Raw genomic sequence first — 15,466 nt, 5'->3', positions numbered from 1 at the left:
AGGGGCATTAATTATTTGATACTTTAGCTATTGAAAAATAGCAGATCTACAAGCTTGTAGATCTGCTATTTTTGAAAAGTCGTGTGCAAATCTTTGAATATACGGTATGTATTTTTTAAGCAACTTTTATTTAATTCTTTTGCTTCTGGGGGGTCCCTGGAACTAAATATTTTGAGATGGGGATCCATGGCCAAATACATATAATTTTGGGGTTCCTTCACATGAAAAGGTTTGAGCACCACTGACATAGGAAACAAAAAAAGAAAATCAAAAATAGCACAACTACAAGCTTGCAGCGTGGCACTCGGTGCCGTGCTGTGAACTTGTATATCTGCTATTTTTCAATAGTTAAAGCACAAAATAATCCGTAATAATGCGTTCACAGTCTAAATGGGTTAAACCCCCTCCCCCTATGAAGAACATTCATGGGGGCCGGGGCCCGCAGTGAATCCTTGTACCCAGGGCCCAGAATGTGTTGTGACACCCCTGGGTCCAGAAGATATCCAGAGATCATAATTATAGACAGTCCCTTTACAAAACAGTTGGCCTACTTAAGACTTGAAATCCACAACAGAAGAGATTACTGTAATTCAATAATGTCCAGCCCACACAACGGCGGGCTGGACAATATTTTCCACCCTCGGTGGAGTGTTGCGTTTTTGGACCGTCTTGGGACAGCTGCTGCTGCTGGGCCATCCCTGGCTGAGCTCACGCCTGCTCAGCAGCATCGCTGCCATTCCAGAGCACAATTGGTCCTCAAGGACACACATATGGGTCCTTCAGGGGCTTCCAGGGAGTCCCCAGTCCCCAGTCAGTTAAAGGGGTACTGTCACCATGAGCTTCTCTGAAAACGGTCTGAAACAGTTTGAAGCTCATGTCACAGGGTAATCTGCCCCTCTCCCCCCATCAACAGCTGACCAGTACAGTAAGTAGTCATACAGTCAGGCTATACAGACAATTAATTTGATTGGCTTATAATTGCGCATCCCCACAATTACATCATAAAAATATTAATTTGTTTTTTAAGATGATTTTTTAAAGTGACAGTAAATCTTTAGGTGACAGGCTCCCTTTAACATAACATGCTAATATACAAAGTAGCGAAACATTGTGCGATTTTTTGGGAATTAATTTAGAAAATCCTTAACACTTCCGTGCCAATTACGTCCAGGAACGTGATAGGAATTACGGCAGTTCAGCGGCAGGGCTCCGTTATTACGTCCGGGGACGTGTTACCTGGTTACCATGGTTACCAGGTAACAGGCGGTGCTGCGGACGCTGGTGAGCGAAAAAAAAACGTTATATGCCATGATGATGCTACTCGGCCATCATCATCAGGAAGTGTCTAATCTCCATAGGCTCCTATTCATTGCTGATGCAAAGAAACAGCTTTATCTCGGAATCTACTTCCAAAAATGCTTCGATCTTCAAGAACCACTTTTTTTTCATGGTTAGAATGTTTCATTTCCGTGTGAAAATAAACATATTGATCGCCATTGCAACATCGTTAATTTCTACAACGTGATTTAAATACAAAAATGTTTCCAAATGTGTGGACCGGCTTTGTCAACATTATCTTCTTGATTTCTAAATAAATTATGTCTGTCACGTTTAATTTGACACTTGCATGGGTTACCCATAATGTTAACAGAGCAGAGGGGAGACGGCAGACAGAGAACCTGTCACTTTTCAGTGACATCACTGTCTTTACTGCTATGCATTTACGAGCGCCGACTTTGAAGATTCCGACATTTTCAACTACAGAGTGAATTCTCCAGGCTAGTATTAATCAAAAAATAACCTGCAAGACTCTTTCCCCAAATAAATAGCCTAATTATACATGAGAGACAAGCGTATCTGGGTATTGAAAACCTCAAGGGATGCGTCCATAACGTGTGTACTATGCGGCCACTTAAACTTGAAATTTCCAATGCTAGCACTTTTGACTCACTGATGAAGTATGGTATTTTGTGGGTTGTATGTTGCGATGGCAGTTATATCACATTCAAAAGGAAAATCAAACAAATGGGACACGTTATTAGAACACAAATAAAACCTCTGTATTCAACCAGTGAAATTACAGTATTTTACGATGCCTCTTATAAGGATTGCATTGACACCTGCAGTGCACCGTTCTCCCCTACACAAAGTGGGTCCGCTATCACAATAGGAGGCGTGAATTTGTAGGCGCCCGTGTGTATCTATTCAGCAACAGCTGTGGGCGTGGCTAACTTCAGCTGGGTCACCACCCACCTAAAAACCAGGTATACTTAATGAACAGGTGGGTGAGGCCACATATAAACATAATTTTAACACTTATGTACACTTTTTTTTAATAAATCTTCCTCCTAGTATAATCATATAATCGTCGTCTTCTCCAGTTTCTGCAGGCTCCTCCTCGTCATCTTCCTCCTCCTCATCTTCTTCCTCTTCCTCCTCACCCTCTTCAGCCTCAGCGTCAGTATCTAGTTCCTTGTTTTTCTCTTCCTCTTCTTTTCGCTTCAGGTCATCTTTCTCCTGCTTCATCTTCTTCTCTGGTTCCTTTGTGACGCCCCACGTCTCCTTTCCAAAGTCTTCAGCCTCCTTCACGTCATCTGTTATAATGAAGTTGTCGAAGATGGTGCCAGATTTTACCTGCCACAGATCCAGGTCTATCACACCGATGCTTTCAAACTGATGATCATGTTTTAGGGGGAAGAAATCACGGCACCCCGTTTTAGATATTTTGAACACAACAAGGGAGTGTCGGAACAGATCGGGGCCAAGGCTTGGTTCAGCTGAGAGGCCAGGCTCTCCAGCCAGCCATACCGCAGCACGCGCTGCATGTGCACACAGGGTGGATGTTTGAATGGATGGACCCATTGGGAGAGAGAGTGACCTCTACCTCAACCCCACGATAACTAGTGGGGTTTGCGTTTTAGCTCGGGACCCAAAAACGGACACCCCTTTGCACCCCCCTTCTTCATTCCTGTCTCATGACTAGAAGCAGCTCTTCATTGGGAGGGTCCCTCCTTCAACTGGAAACAAAGAGAAGGCTCAGAAGAGCCATCCGTAGCAGAATGTATTTATACTGCTGGCAGGGCTGTCGCACCAAATTGTGGGAACTGGGGTACAAGGATTCACTGCGGGCCCCAACCTTGAATGTTCCTCATGGGGGAGAGGGTTTAACCCATGTAAACTGGGAACGCATTCTTTTGTGCTTTACTATTGAAAAATAGCAGATATACAAGCTCACGGCGCGGCACCGAGTGCCGCGCTGCGAGCTTGTAGATCTGCTATTTTTGAAAAATCTTGAAAATATTTGAATATATCAAATACTTCTAAGGTTTAAAAATATATATATATGTTTCTATGTCAGTGGTGCTCAAACCTTTTCATGTGAAGGACCCCCAAAATGATATGTATTTGGCCACAGATCCCCCATCTCAAAATATTTAGTTCCAGGGACCACCTCAGAAGCAAATATTTGAGTCACAAATGTTTGCTTAAAGTACAACTTTGTTTTTTTACAACAAGGGTTCATATTTTAGATTTTAATTAGAGAAAAGAAAAGATGAAGAAAAGAAAAGTTAAAATGTTTTACTTTATCTAAAAATACATATTTAGTCCCTTGCACGCATGCCCCAACCACTGAATATCAATGTCATTAAAATCGCTAAAACGATAGAAAGAAGTAAATGAAAACATTTTAACACTCATCTTTACTTTTCTCCAATTACAATCTAAAATATGAATCCTTGTTGTAAAAAAAACAAAGTTGTCCTTTTAAAAATACATATATTCAAATATTTGCACACATAAAAAAAAAAAAAAAAGAAATAGCTAAAGTATATAAAATAATGAAGGCCCCTCCACCTTTGGGCCCTAGTAACTCAGTCCCACTTTCCCCCCCTTGTGACGCCCCTGCCTGCTGGCAGGGAGGAGACTGATATATTGGCTCCAGTGCTGGGGATCTGGAGGGCTTCAGTCCGGGGTGTCAGAGACGAGGGATCCCAGGGAGTTGTCTTTAGTCATGACTCCATCACTCCTCCCCTGTCCATTTGTCTGCTTTATGGTTTCCCCTTTCCTGCTGGCTGTAAGCCTCACAGACAGCCACTGACTAACAGCGCTGAGAGGGCAGCAGCGGCTCTCAAACATATTCATGTCAAGGAACCCGGGTCTGGTATGCCATGGATGGACCCCCATAACTCTAAGAGAGTCTGCAACTCTTGAGAACATACGAATGGAACCAAATGTACACCCTCACGGTGTACATTAGCAGGGTTAAGGCCCATTCCCACTGGGCCAGATAACAGATAAAAAAATCTCTTTCTCCAGATATTTTTCCATTCAAGAGGATGGTAGATACAGATACAAATATATATATATCACAGATAAAAAGAATATCCGTGATAGATATTTTTTATCTACCATCCACTTGAATGGAAAAATATCTGGAGAAAGAGATTTTTTTTTATCTGTTATCTGGCCCAGTGGGAATAGGCCTTTACACTTACAGACCTATAAGGGTCCAGTTGTTTCTTTTTATATTGTAATATTTAGAATGATTATAATGTTCTTGGTTTACCTATGACCCCAGATGACTATTTCTATGCATTTAAAGCATTACGTGGTGTTTCAACGTCTGCTAAATGCCTAAATTGTAAATTGTAAATTAGCTGGGGACCCCCTGGAGGACCCCTGGGTTGAGAGCCTGTGCTATAAGGAACCCACGAGAATGGCCATCTTATAAGGAACACCTATTCGTCACTGTCGGGCAGAAACCTCGTACCTCCGAGTTTCAAGTTTGTACGTTTTTTCACCAAGTAAAGCCCTGCTTCATCATACAAGGCTGTCGCACAAAAGTAGAGAAAACAGCCGATCTACAAGCAAGCACACAACGCGGCGTTGTGTGCTTGTAGATCTGCTGTTTTCTCTAGTTTAGTTCATTTTTAAAATGATAAATACAAAACGAACGGTCTTGGACATACAAGGTTTCCACCCGACCATGACGTATTGTTTGTTTGGATATTAAAGATGTCCTTTCTTTTTTAATAATAAATGGATCATGCCTCCCGGCCTCTCAATCCAGGTATCAGCTATTACTCACTCTTTTCTCCAGAATATATGATGTTGTCAGCTCTGGCCGGGCTTCCCTGCCGCGAGCCTAGGAACAAAGTCTATTCATATCCCGCATGTATCGATACATCACCGCCATGACCTCATCAAAGAAACATGAGGCGGTGGCATTAAGTCGAGTGCACTAAATCCAGCACTGCACGCCTGGCCTCACCCCCACGCTAGAGACCTTAATGTTCTCTTTCTAGAACGCCTCCATGTGTGTGCAGGTGTGTGTGTGTGGTGGGCGGCTCTACACGTAGGAAAATGTCAAGGATTCGGGTCCGCTCTCGTATTGAATTGATATATTCTTGGGGGTGGGGTGGAGAAGATCATTTGAAATAGTGCTCGGTTCGGAACATGTATACACATTCATAAGGTGTCGCTGCGATTTCAGGGCAAGGCCCGGGAACCTCTAATGCAGTTGGGCCTTTTCCACCGGCAAAGAACCAGTTCTGGTTCTTTCTCCCGCCTATGGGATGGCAACTTTCTTGGAACCTTGGTTCGTTCTTGCGAACCGGCCGTGAACCAACTTTTACGGTTCGGAACCAACTCGATTCTCGGTGGAAAAGCTCACCTCTGGTTCATCCCATAGGCGGGAGAAAGAACCCGAACCGGTTCTTTGCCAGTGGAAAAGGCCCCTTAAGTGGGGCCAGCAAAAGTTAGTTAATAGTATACAGTATACAGTATGCTATATATTATACTGTGGTTAGTTAATATTGTACAATATACAGTAGGCTATATATTATACTGTGGTTAGTTAATATTGTACAATATACAGTAGGCTATATATTATACTGTGGTTAGTTAATATTGCAGGGGTATAATTTTGTCCAATCCGAAAAGGGACATACGGATAGGGACATACACATATACTGTACACATGGACACACACATAAAATGACGTATTCGAGCGGCTGGCACCGCTCAAAAAATATTGAAAAAAAATCTGGAATACTAATATTTTAATAACTACAAATCTTGTATCGGGGGTCCCTCCCTGGCAGATGGAGACCTGCGGCCAAATACATATTAATTTGGGGCGTCCTGTCCTTTTGGACATGAACTGCAGCAACCTCCGCCGCGCAGACGCTGAACATGCACAATCCAGCGAGCCCTTGATGGCTGGACGTCTGCCACCTCTGCGGACGGAGGCCAGCCGCTGAAATTTACTGCCGCGCGCGCCTCTATATTTAGAGGCAGGGAAAGTGGGGTTTCCTTCTTCTTTGTTGCCGTGGCAGGGTGGCAGAGAAGGGGCCCCACCTGCCAGAGGCCCTCTAGCAGGGGCGTCGCACCAAATTCTGGGCCCTGGGTACAAGGATTCACTGTGGGGCCCCCATGAATGTTCTTCATAGGGCGATTTAACCCATTTAGACTGGGAACACATTATTACGCCTTATTCTGTGCTTTAACTATTGAAAAATAGCAGATCTACAAGCTCACAGCGCGGCACCGAGTGCCATGCTGCGAGCTTGTAGATCTGCTATTTTTTGAAAAATCATGAAAATTTGTGTCTTTGAATATTTCAAATACTACTAAGGTTTTTTTTTTATGTTTCTATGTCAGTCGTGCTCAAACCTTTTCAAGGACCCCCAAAATGATATGTATTTGGCCACGGACCCCCATCTCAAAATATTTAGTTCCAGGGACTTTTCAGCGAACATTTGAAACTCAAATTCCGCTTTTGGGGGGCAGAAGCAAACTTTGAGTTACAAATGTTAGCTTAAAAAATACATATAGGCCTATTCAAAGATTTTCACACATTTTCACGGCGACAAAAATAGCAGATCTACTGTACAATTCTTGCAGCGTGACACTCGAGTCGTGCCGTGCTGTGAGCTTGTATATCTGCTATTTTTCAATAGCTAAAGTATAAAATAATTAAGGCCCCTCCACCTTGGGCCCTAGTAACTCAGTCCCACTTTTCCCCCTCTTGTGACACCCCTGGGCCCTCTAGCCTCACCCAGAAACGGCTGTTTTCACTGCAAACCAGACACTTCCTCCCACACCCTTTGTCTGCCAGCGGTGGTTAAAACACACGCTCACACGGACACACAGGTTAAACTCACCCTCTTGAATCCACCGGCCGCAGCTGGGCAGGTGGTCCTCATGAGGTTTCAGCGAGCGTTGGCTTGCAGGGAACGGCCAACTGGGCCAAGTATGTGTGTTTTTTTTCCTCCTACACTTGAAATCAACCAGAAGTGCTGTTTTGGACAAAACCTGACCTTGACTTAACACATGATACTTCCGATCCCTCTCGATTTAGCCAATTAAACACTACGTACTGTACTTTATTGTACGGAAGTTGCCGATCTACGAGCTATGTATGAATCATTGTTTAAAATGTCTACTATAGCTGTGCTAACGGCCAGAGTTAAAACATCGTCTAGTCTCCCCTTGCCAGCGATTTCGAGGGTTTTTAACTAACCTTTGAAGATCCACAGACTTCTTTTTCTCCCAATGCGGATGTGAACAAAGGAGGTGACGTTGGAAAGACTTGTCTCTTTACTTTCCACCGGAAAAATAACGCTATAACCGCAATCATCCGTTCTAAATGTAGCAGAGTGACTCACTGCCTCAGCCTGATGGCCTCAAAAGTCTACTATCTCCCTCAGTTCATAGGGATATCCCTTTGGATCAATGGTTAGATATTTGACTTTCATGCTGGAGACCCGGGTTTGAATTCCAGGTGTTGCATAAAGTAAGGGTCCGTAGAAAAAAATGTGTCTTTGGTACAAAAAGATTTGGGAAATACTGGTTTAGAAGGCATTTGTAGAATCGACCTAGGTCTTATTAGGTTTATATAATGTCATGCTATGTAATACTCATTGACATAGCATAAACAGCACCTTTTAAAAACCAAACTAAGTAATAAGTCTACGGTTATTATTCTTATGTCTCCTCAGGAGAACTGCTACTATCACGGTGTGGTGGAGGATCATGCCAACTCCGACGTCAGCCTCAGCACCTGCACTGGTCTCAGGTGAGTGAGTGTGCATGCGTGTGTACGAGTATGTGTACGCGTGCGCGTGCGTGACAGATTTGGTTAAAAGAAATCTGAAAATATAGGATGTATATGCCTGGTTTTACGCTCGGTTGCATGCTGATCTACAAGATCACAATGCGTCGCGTTGAGTCTTAGCTTAGTTTTTATTTAGTTTTCGTCTGTGAAAAAATGTAACGAATATTTTTTGTCAAAGTTTTAGTCTACAAAATTAACACTGCTGGAGTGTTCCAGGCATTCTGCTTTGCAGTACTTTCTCAAATTGTGAAGAAATGCCTTTTACTTTCACATTGTATTTTTCATACAATGGTATCTCTACTTGAACCACCGCTGCGGCACAGAAGCCAGAGCCGTGTGCTAGCGTCCACTTATCATCCTCACACTCTCACTGGTGTTGTTTCCACCCAAGGCCTGGTGTAATGTCACCTGCACGCATCAGCGATCAATTCGCAGTGAGCATACAGAGAGAAGAAGGACATTTGAAATCCTCCATCAAGGGCATCTTACAGTAGCTCACCTGCCACAGCCCTCCTCTATCTCTGAGACGACACGCTTCACTGCTCTGCCCGGCGCTCATGGACCGGGGGGAAAATAAGCCATTTGAGACCTGACGCCAATTCTACAAATGGCTTCTAAATCAGTTACTGTACACAATCGAGATTCTAAAAAAAAAAGAAAACGATGTGCCGAAGGGAGTGCTGTGCCCAGCGTCTAGTCAGTCGAAAGGCGATTGTCACGAACAATGGGTAATCCATAACCAGGCGGGACATGCATTTTCAATTTGCATCGTCCTTGACGTCCTACAAAGTTCCTGATTAGACCGTTGCCCAATGGGCAGTTTAATTATAATTAAACAAGTGAAAAAGTGTGTTATACACATTCACTTTTTTAAAATAATTCGAACCTTGATGATGATGTTGATGATAATGAGAGGCTGTAGACCTCGCTCTCACTATGGGCCTGCAGCCCGGCAGGGAGGTTGGCTTTGGGAGAATGGAGCTGTTTTGCGGACGTCAAGCTGGAGTAATGATGGTTGTAATATCACCGGACAACACCAGGAATGTTTGCACAAAACAGCCAAATGTCTCCGAGGAGTGATCCCACTGATTGTTAAGCCTCTGTTCTTGGCACTGGTCTTTTTATATATTTTTTTTATTTTTTATAGCTAGTTTCCCTGCAACCTGTCTCCAAACAGCAAGAGAGAGAGAGAGAGAGAGAGAGAGAGAGAGAGAGAGGGGGCGCAGAATAAACCATTTTGACAAGAGCCGCGTTGCTTGGCGTTCACACCACAACAAATTGCTCTGGGTTTTGGTTGGCAACTGTCTGGGCTTCGGGGGTTTCAATGTGAGTTCAATGTGGTCGCGGATGTTGTGCGAGGTTGCTCAAATCTCCGCGCTTTGACACCGGACCTAATGCGTCCAGAGTGTAATTTCAAATCACAGAGGCCACTTTTTTAAAACGGATGAGATGTTGACACAGGGAAACGGGAGCCCCATCAGCACAGCCGACATGGGGATGCTACTTATTAAACACAATGTCCGTCTGCCTCTTGGTTTGTTCCCACAACTATCAGCTCAACTTTAATAACATCATTCAAGTGCTACTTCCGTTTTCATGCTGCAATATTATGTATACTGGCCTGTTGTTTATACTTTTTCCTACGGTGGTGTCATTTGCAGAAAATAGTCATCATGTCACGGTGGAACCCGATGTGAGTTTGTAGATAAACTATTTTCGGGGAAAGACTCTTACTTTTATATATATATTTTTATATTTTATTACTATTACTACTACTACTTGTTTAAAAAGGGAAAAAAAATAAACTCTTGTATGATACACTGTTAAACAAGACCTTTTTTTTTCAAATATGTGTATACATTTTTAGTGGTCATGTTACATGTAGGGATGGTCCGATCAGGTTTTTTGGAACCGATCACCGAGCACCGATCACAAAAGTTTGATCACCCGATACCGATCAATCACCGATCCGATCAAGTTATTATTTATATATTATTTATATTTTCTAAATGTTAATGTTTTAACTTTAATTAATTAATTCACTCACTCATGAATTCATTTATATATTTGCCTTATAGTTATTTACCAGCATTACTATGTATTTATTATCATAGCAGTAACTAATTATTCCTTCAGCACTGTGGAAATCAATACCCCAAAATGGCCTCAAGTGGGCATACTGAACGGCTGGTTGATCGGATGCACCGATCGGATCGGATCGGTGAATTTACCTTTTGATCTAAACCACCGATTATCACCGATCACGCTTTGATCGGCCCGATCCGATCCATTGCCGATTGATCGGTAACATTACATGCCTTGTGGCTTGTATATGTCGGGAACAATAAAAACTGTTAAAGTGAAAGCCGTTGTCTTACAACTAACTAACCGGTGTTACAATGTCAACATACTGTAGTGTACACTATACAGTATGTATAGGGTTGGGGGGTGTAAGTCGAAACTTTTATTTATATGATGATTCTATGATGCCTTTCCTATGAGTATAACTAATTATATTTATACTGTAAGGAGACGTGATCTCTTTTAGGCTGAGCTTTTTAAATACATTTTAGACTTTATAAGATTGAATGTTGTGTGCATAACTGTAATCCCAGATTTCCAGAAGTTGGCATACAGTACCCGTTTCCTGTCTGTTTGACTGGCTCGGCAGCAGATCTGAACCGGAAACGCCATCTGCAGAGCCTGTCAAACAATCAAAAGAAACCGAACAGGAACTGGAGATCTGAGACTATGCTACAGTTATGAAATGTCATGTAACAACAGTGACCTAACTGACACCCCCTGCGCCGATGTCTCTCCTCCCCTCCCAGGGGTCTCATCTCGCTAGAAGACAGATCCTATGTGCTGGAACCGTCCGCTAACGGCACCGCCACCGACGGAACCCACTGGGTCTACAGGGCAGAACACCTCCACCTCACGCCCGGCACCTGCGGCCACGACCTCAACGCCTCCCACCCTGCAGGGAACCACTGGAGTCAGCCAGACAGCAGCCTGTTCAGGGACTTCAGCACCAGGGTAAAGACCTTCTGTTGCTTTGTTTGTTTTATAACCTTTGCTTCCGTAGATGAGTGGGTACAGGGGCTGTCTGGGATTTTGAAGGTCGCTGGGTGGAACCTCACCTCACCCACAGACACGTGCACACATAGACATCAAAAGGGGCTTGAGCCCCTGCCCTTTTATCTGTCTGTAAATAGTGCCCTAGTCTCCAGATCATGAATGCAGTTACTATGGTGAAAGAAATGCAAATATCCTCTTTCCATGCCATACCTGAAGGCAGCATTCAAGAGAATTGCCTTGTCCAAACTCTCCTGAACTTGAATACAGCAGATTATGTTGAAAGAATTGCCCTCTCTGTGTAGAAATCCATTCTCCAGAAATCACTTGATTATGCTTACTTCAGTGTGGTATCAAGCAGTGAAAATAGCCGACCTCCAAGCTCAACGAGTCGCAGCGATTTTAGATATTTACACTAAAAGGACCTTTTAGAAATTTCAGACCCTTCCTCTAACATTCTCTACACGTCCCTGCACCCAGACTTTTGTGACGAACCTCCAACAGCTCCCGCACCCTTGTGCCTTCCATCTGGGCCACCTGAGCAGCCCTCTGCTGGGTGAAGCAGTAGCTTAAGATTAGCTTGGAATCACCTTTGGTGATTTGTAGGCAGGTTGAAGATATGGATGAAAATGGGTGAGTGTCAATTTCACTTTGAGAGTGTGACCTAAGGACGTACGGGTCCATTTTAACCACTCAGAGTTATATTTACAAATATCGGGTGACAGTAGATGGCTTGTTCTGTGTTGTTAGAAATTTATTTTTTCTAGGATGGAAGTTGGTGGTTGTCTCCCTTTCCGCTGACGCAGCACAGGCTCACTCACACACATCATAGGTGCCACAGGAGAAGAAAGATTGCTCGCAGCTCCCCCGATGCCTCATTTGTACGTGGCCGCAGTGTGACGCATCGTGAGGTTGTACAGTGGCGTCAGTTCAGCAAAAGCTAGGGTATGGCAAAGATGGGAGTCCTCATGGAAAAGAGGCATTGCATTTTGTATAACACGGTTCTATTGTGAAAATAGCGGATATACATGCTCACAAACACTTTTGTCAGTTTTGTACCCAGGTTTCTACGGTTTCTTGGGCTGGATATGGCAGCCTGGAATAGTTGTTCAAGTTCAGCTAAACTTGGCATGTTAGTAAACATGCCACAATTAACAATAATGCATTGCACCTGTGCAGCTGACCTGCGGAACCTGGGAATATACCATTCTGTCAAGATGGGGAGAATATAATTATAATACCTTGTTAAAGTTACCATGTTGTTAAATTTTGCATTTGTAGTTATTTTACTGTAATTTAACAACATAATATCCAGCACAGATAGACAAAGAGACATTCATGGATTTATATTTAAAAGTAACTTTTATTTTCCCCCCTGGACCCAGGGTATGGCAGCTGCATACCCCTGCCATACCCAATTGACGCCCCTGAGGTTGTACTTTGTAGATCATGCATTAAGTACTAAGCACTAAGTACAAAATCACACTCATAACACTCATAAAGACACAATTGCAGTGTGTAGATAACGGTTAACCGGCCCAGCACATTTGAAACGAGCCACTACTTTTTTGAGCGGTGGTCACACCGTCTCCTATACGTGGCCGTGTGTGTGGGTATCCGTCCGTCCGGCCGTCCGTCCGGCCGTCCGTGTATGTAGCCTCAAGCATGCAGTACCTTTTCTGACCACACATGTTAAGGGAGGGGCGCTGTTGTTCTCACACACACACACACACACACACACACACACACACACACACACACACACACACACACACACACACACACAGGGGGGAAGGGTGGGTCAGCATGTGTGGTCAAGTATTATTATTATTATTAACAAACTGAATGTTTTAGGGTCAAATAAATTATAGTGTGTGAAGAAACTACAGCATTGTAAAGCATACTAACCCCGCTGCACCCACCCAGTAGTGCTGTTGCACAGCCTCCACGACCACCGCTCAGGTGTGATTTTTTTTGGAACGATTCCCTCGGCCCCTGCCATCTGAGCATTTATCCACATCCATTAGTGCTGTGCACCATGTAAAGTGGGGTGGGAAGTGAGAAGTATAGCGCTGCTTCTCAAAGTGCAAGCGTTTGGTCTGAACTTTGGATCAGATTGCTCAAATTGTTTGTGTGCCTTTTGGAGGGGCCGGTCTGCCCAGGCTGAGATTGGATTGCCATCTTTCTTGACACGCACGCACACACACACACACACACACCTCAGTCCACGATAAATTCTGGGATAAGTCATACGGGAGTGTGTCCATGGCTCAAGGGACGCAAGCGTTGGAGAAGAAGGGAGTGGGCTCTCTAAAGATGTGACCACTTGATAAGTGGAGAACACTGTTCCACCGATGGCTATCGCACTCTTGAGCTGAGGTATACACCTGATTTATCAGCTCGACTTGGAGGAATGAGGAGATGGGAGAGATGGAGAGGAGATTACAAGGCTGATAAATGCGGGGCTTGAAAGGGAGACTGTTTCAACGTTAATGTAAGACACATGTCAGGGACTTAAGGAGGGGGGGTGTCATTAAAACCACGTAAGCCCTATGTACTTGGTTGACTGGGGTCCCTCTGGGGTCTGTACTTGGCCCCCTCCTTTTTCCCCCCCTCTACGTCAAATCTCTTTGCGGAAAATAGCCGACCTACAAGCGCACAACGTGTCGCAACACAAAGCGGTGTGAGCTTGTAGATCAGCTATTTTCACCAAATGTGCGCCTGTTATTACAGCCGCCGGATAGGGATGCAAGGGTTCATGTGGTTAAAAGTGTTGAGTCAGCACCACTATATCGTCATCTGGGTATTGAGATTGGCAATGCGTTTTGGCGAGGCCGGTTCCACATGTCAATTCCACTCTGAGACCACTTTAGTCACCATCCTCATAGACACGCTCAAGCCCAATTTATAGCTTGTTTCACAATGACTAAGTATGACGAAGTATCAATCAGGCTTCATACACACTTTTTATTTCGTTAAGTCATATGTTTTAATTTTTTCCAGTCTCACTGCACCGTGATTTCTCTTTGTGGTTTCACTGACATCCAAAGAATATATGATTGCTGACGAGGAGTTGGTTGAGAGATGGCCAGAATTGTCTCTGCTGAATCGTGGTTCGCGCTGGTACAGTATGTGTGATCAGCTAAATGGAGTTAGCAAGAGACCTCCAATGTGTCAGCGCTGGCAAAACAAGTGAAGCAAGTGTCAATTTAACTCTGAGAGTTTAAAAAGTAGACCCATACGGGTCCACTTGTCTTTTACACTCTCAAGCAAGGCGAGTGAAAGTCTCATTCTTGTGATTTATAATGCCGTGAAAAATATGGTTTTGCTCTCCTGGGTGAGAGATTTATTTTCTGTGTTGCACTGCATTTTTTGCCCATGACACGGTACTCTTTCATTCAATTAAGAGCCTGTAATCCAGCCCCGCCTTGCTCTATCTAGGAGATGTCAGGACTGGAGGGAAAACTGGCTCCAAAGTGAAGACAGAGACACAGAGTAGAAACAACAATGCTGGTCAAATATCTTCTCCCCAGAAGATTAAAAAAAAAAGAAATCTCTCCAAAAGTTGAATGAATGACTACCCCGCATCAGTTAATATTACATGCATTAAAAATCACAGGATATGCACACAATATGCACACAATAAAAAATACATATATTCAAAGATTTGCACACATTTTCACGACTTTTCAAAAATAGCAGATCTACAAGCTTGCAGTGCGGCACTCGGTGCCGCGCTGTGAGCTTGAATATCTGCTATTCTTCAATAGCTAAAGTATAAAATAATGAAGCCCCAGCCTCCCAGTAGGCCCAGTTTGGCGAGCTGTGGTTATTGCATTCAAAGATGACACACGATATGGACACGATTTAGACGACATGCTTATCATCCCAAATGCACAAAACTAAGATGTTCACTCTAAGCTATTATTTATAGTACCAGGCCAACCATGCATGACTAAAGAATAGGCTTAACATTCTCTCAAAGGATCGGACACCTCTTACAATATCCCCTTGAAGCCAGCCTATAGAACCACCACAGATGAGTAGTTGTTCCTCATACCAAAGCATTTCAAATGATTTAACTTTTTATGAATTATTAATGAAGGGCATTGTTTGGATTCTATCTACTGTACGTTGAGCTGTCCATGGTGCTGAAAGTACACGTAAAATGCATTTTAAGTTGAAGTCCGAACTTCAACTTATACTTTTATGAATGCTGCTAACCAACTTGAATCCTCAATTTATTTCCTCTTTTCCCTCATGGCAGCTCTG

General features: G+C 43.5%; 1 protein-coding gene across 1 annotated transcript in view; it reads left to right on the top strand.

Annotated features, from left to right (window-relative positions):
* adam12a (ADAM metallopeptidase domain 12a) overlaps positions 1–15,466 on the top strand; it is a gene marked incomplete at both ends in the record, with an annotated part of 173,209 nt that overhangs the window by 78,790 nt on the left and 78,953 nt on the right. Inside the window, 2 exons of the mRNA XM_080747303.1 lie at positions 8,004–8,080; positions 10,951–11,155. Of these exons, the coding sequence (XP_080603429.1) occupies positions 8,004–8,080; positions 10,951–11,155 (282 nt within the window). The remainder of the gene's footprint in view (positions 1–8,003; positions 8,081–10,950; positions 11,156–15,466) is intronic.

Source organism: Nannobrachium achirus, assembly GCF_963921795.1.
Source record: "Nannobrachium achirus genome assembly, chromosome: 18".
Classification (NCBI taxonomy): Eukaryota; Metazoa; Chordata; class Actinopteri; order Myctophiformes; family Myctophidae; genus Nannobrachium; species Nannobrachium achirus.
The sequence above is the reverse complement of the archived record's forward strand: the minus strand, read 5'-3'. Positions and strand labels throughout refer to the sequence as shown.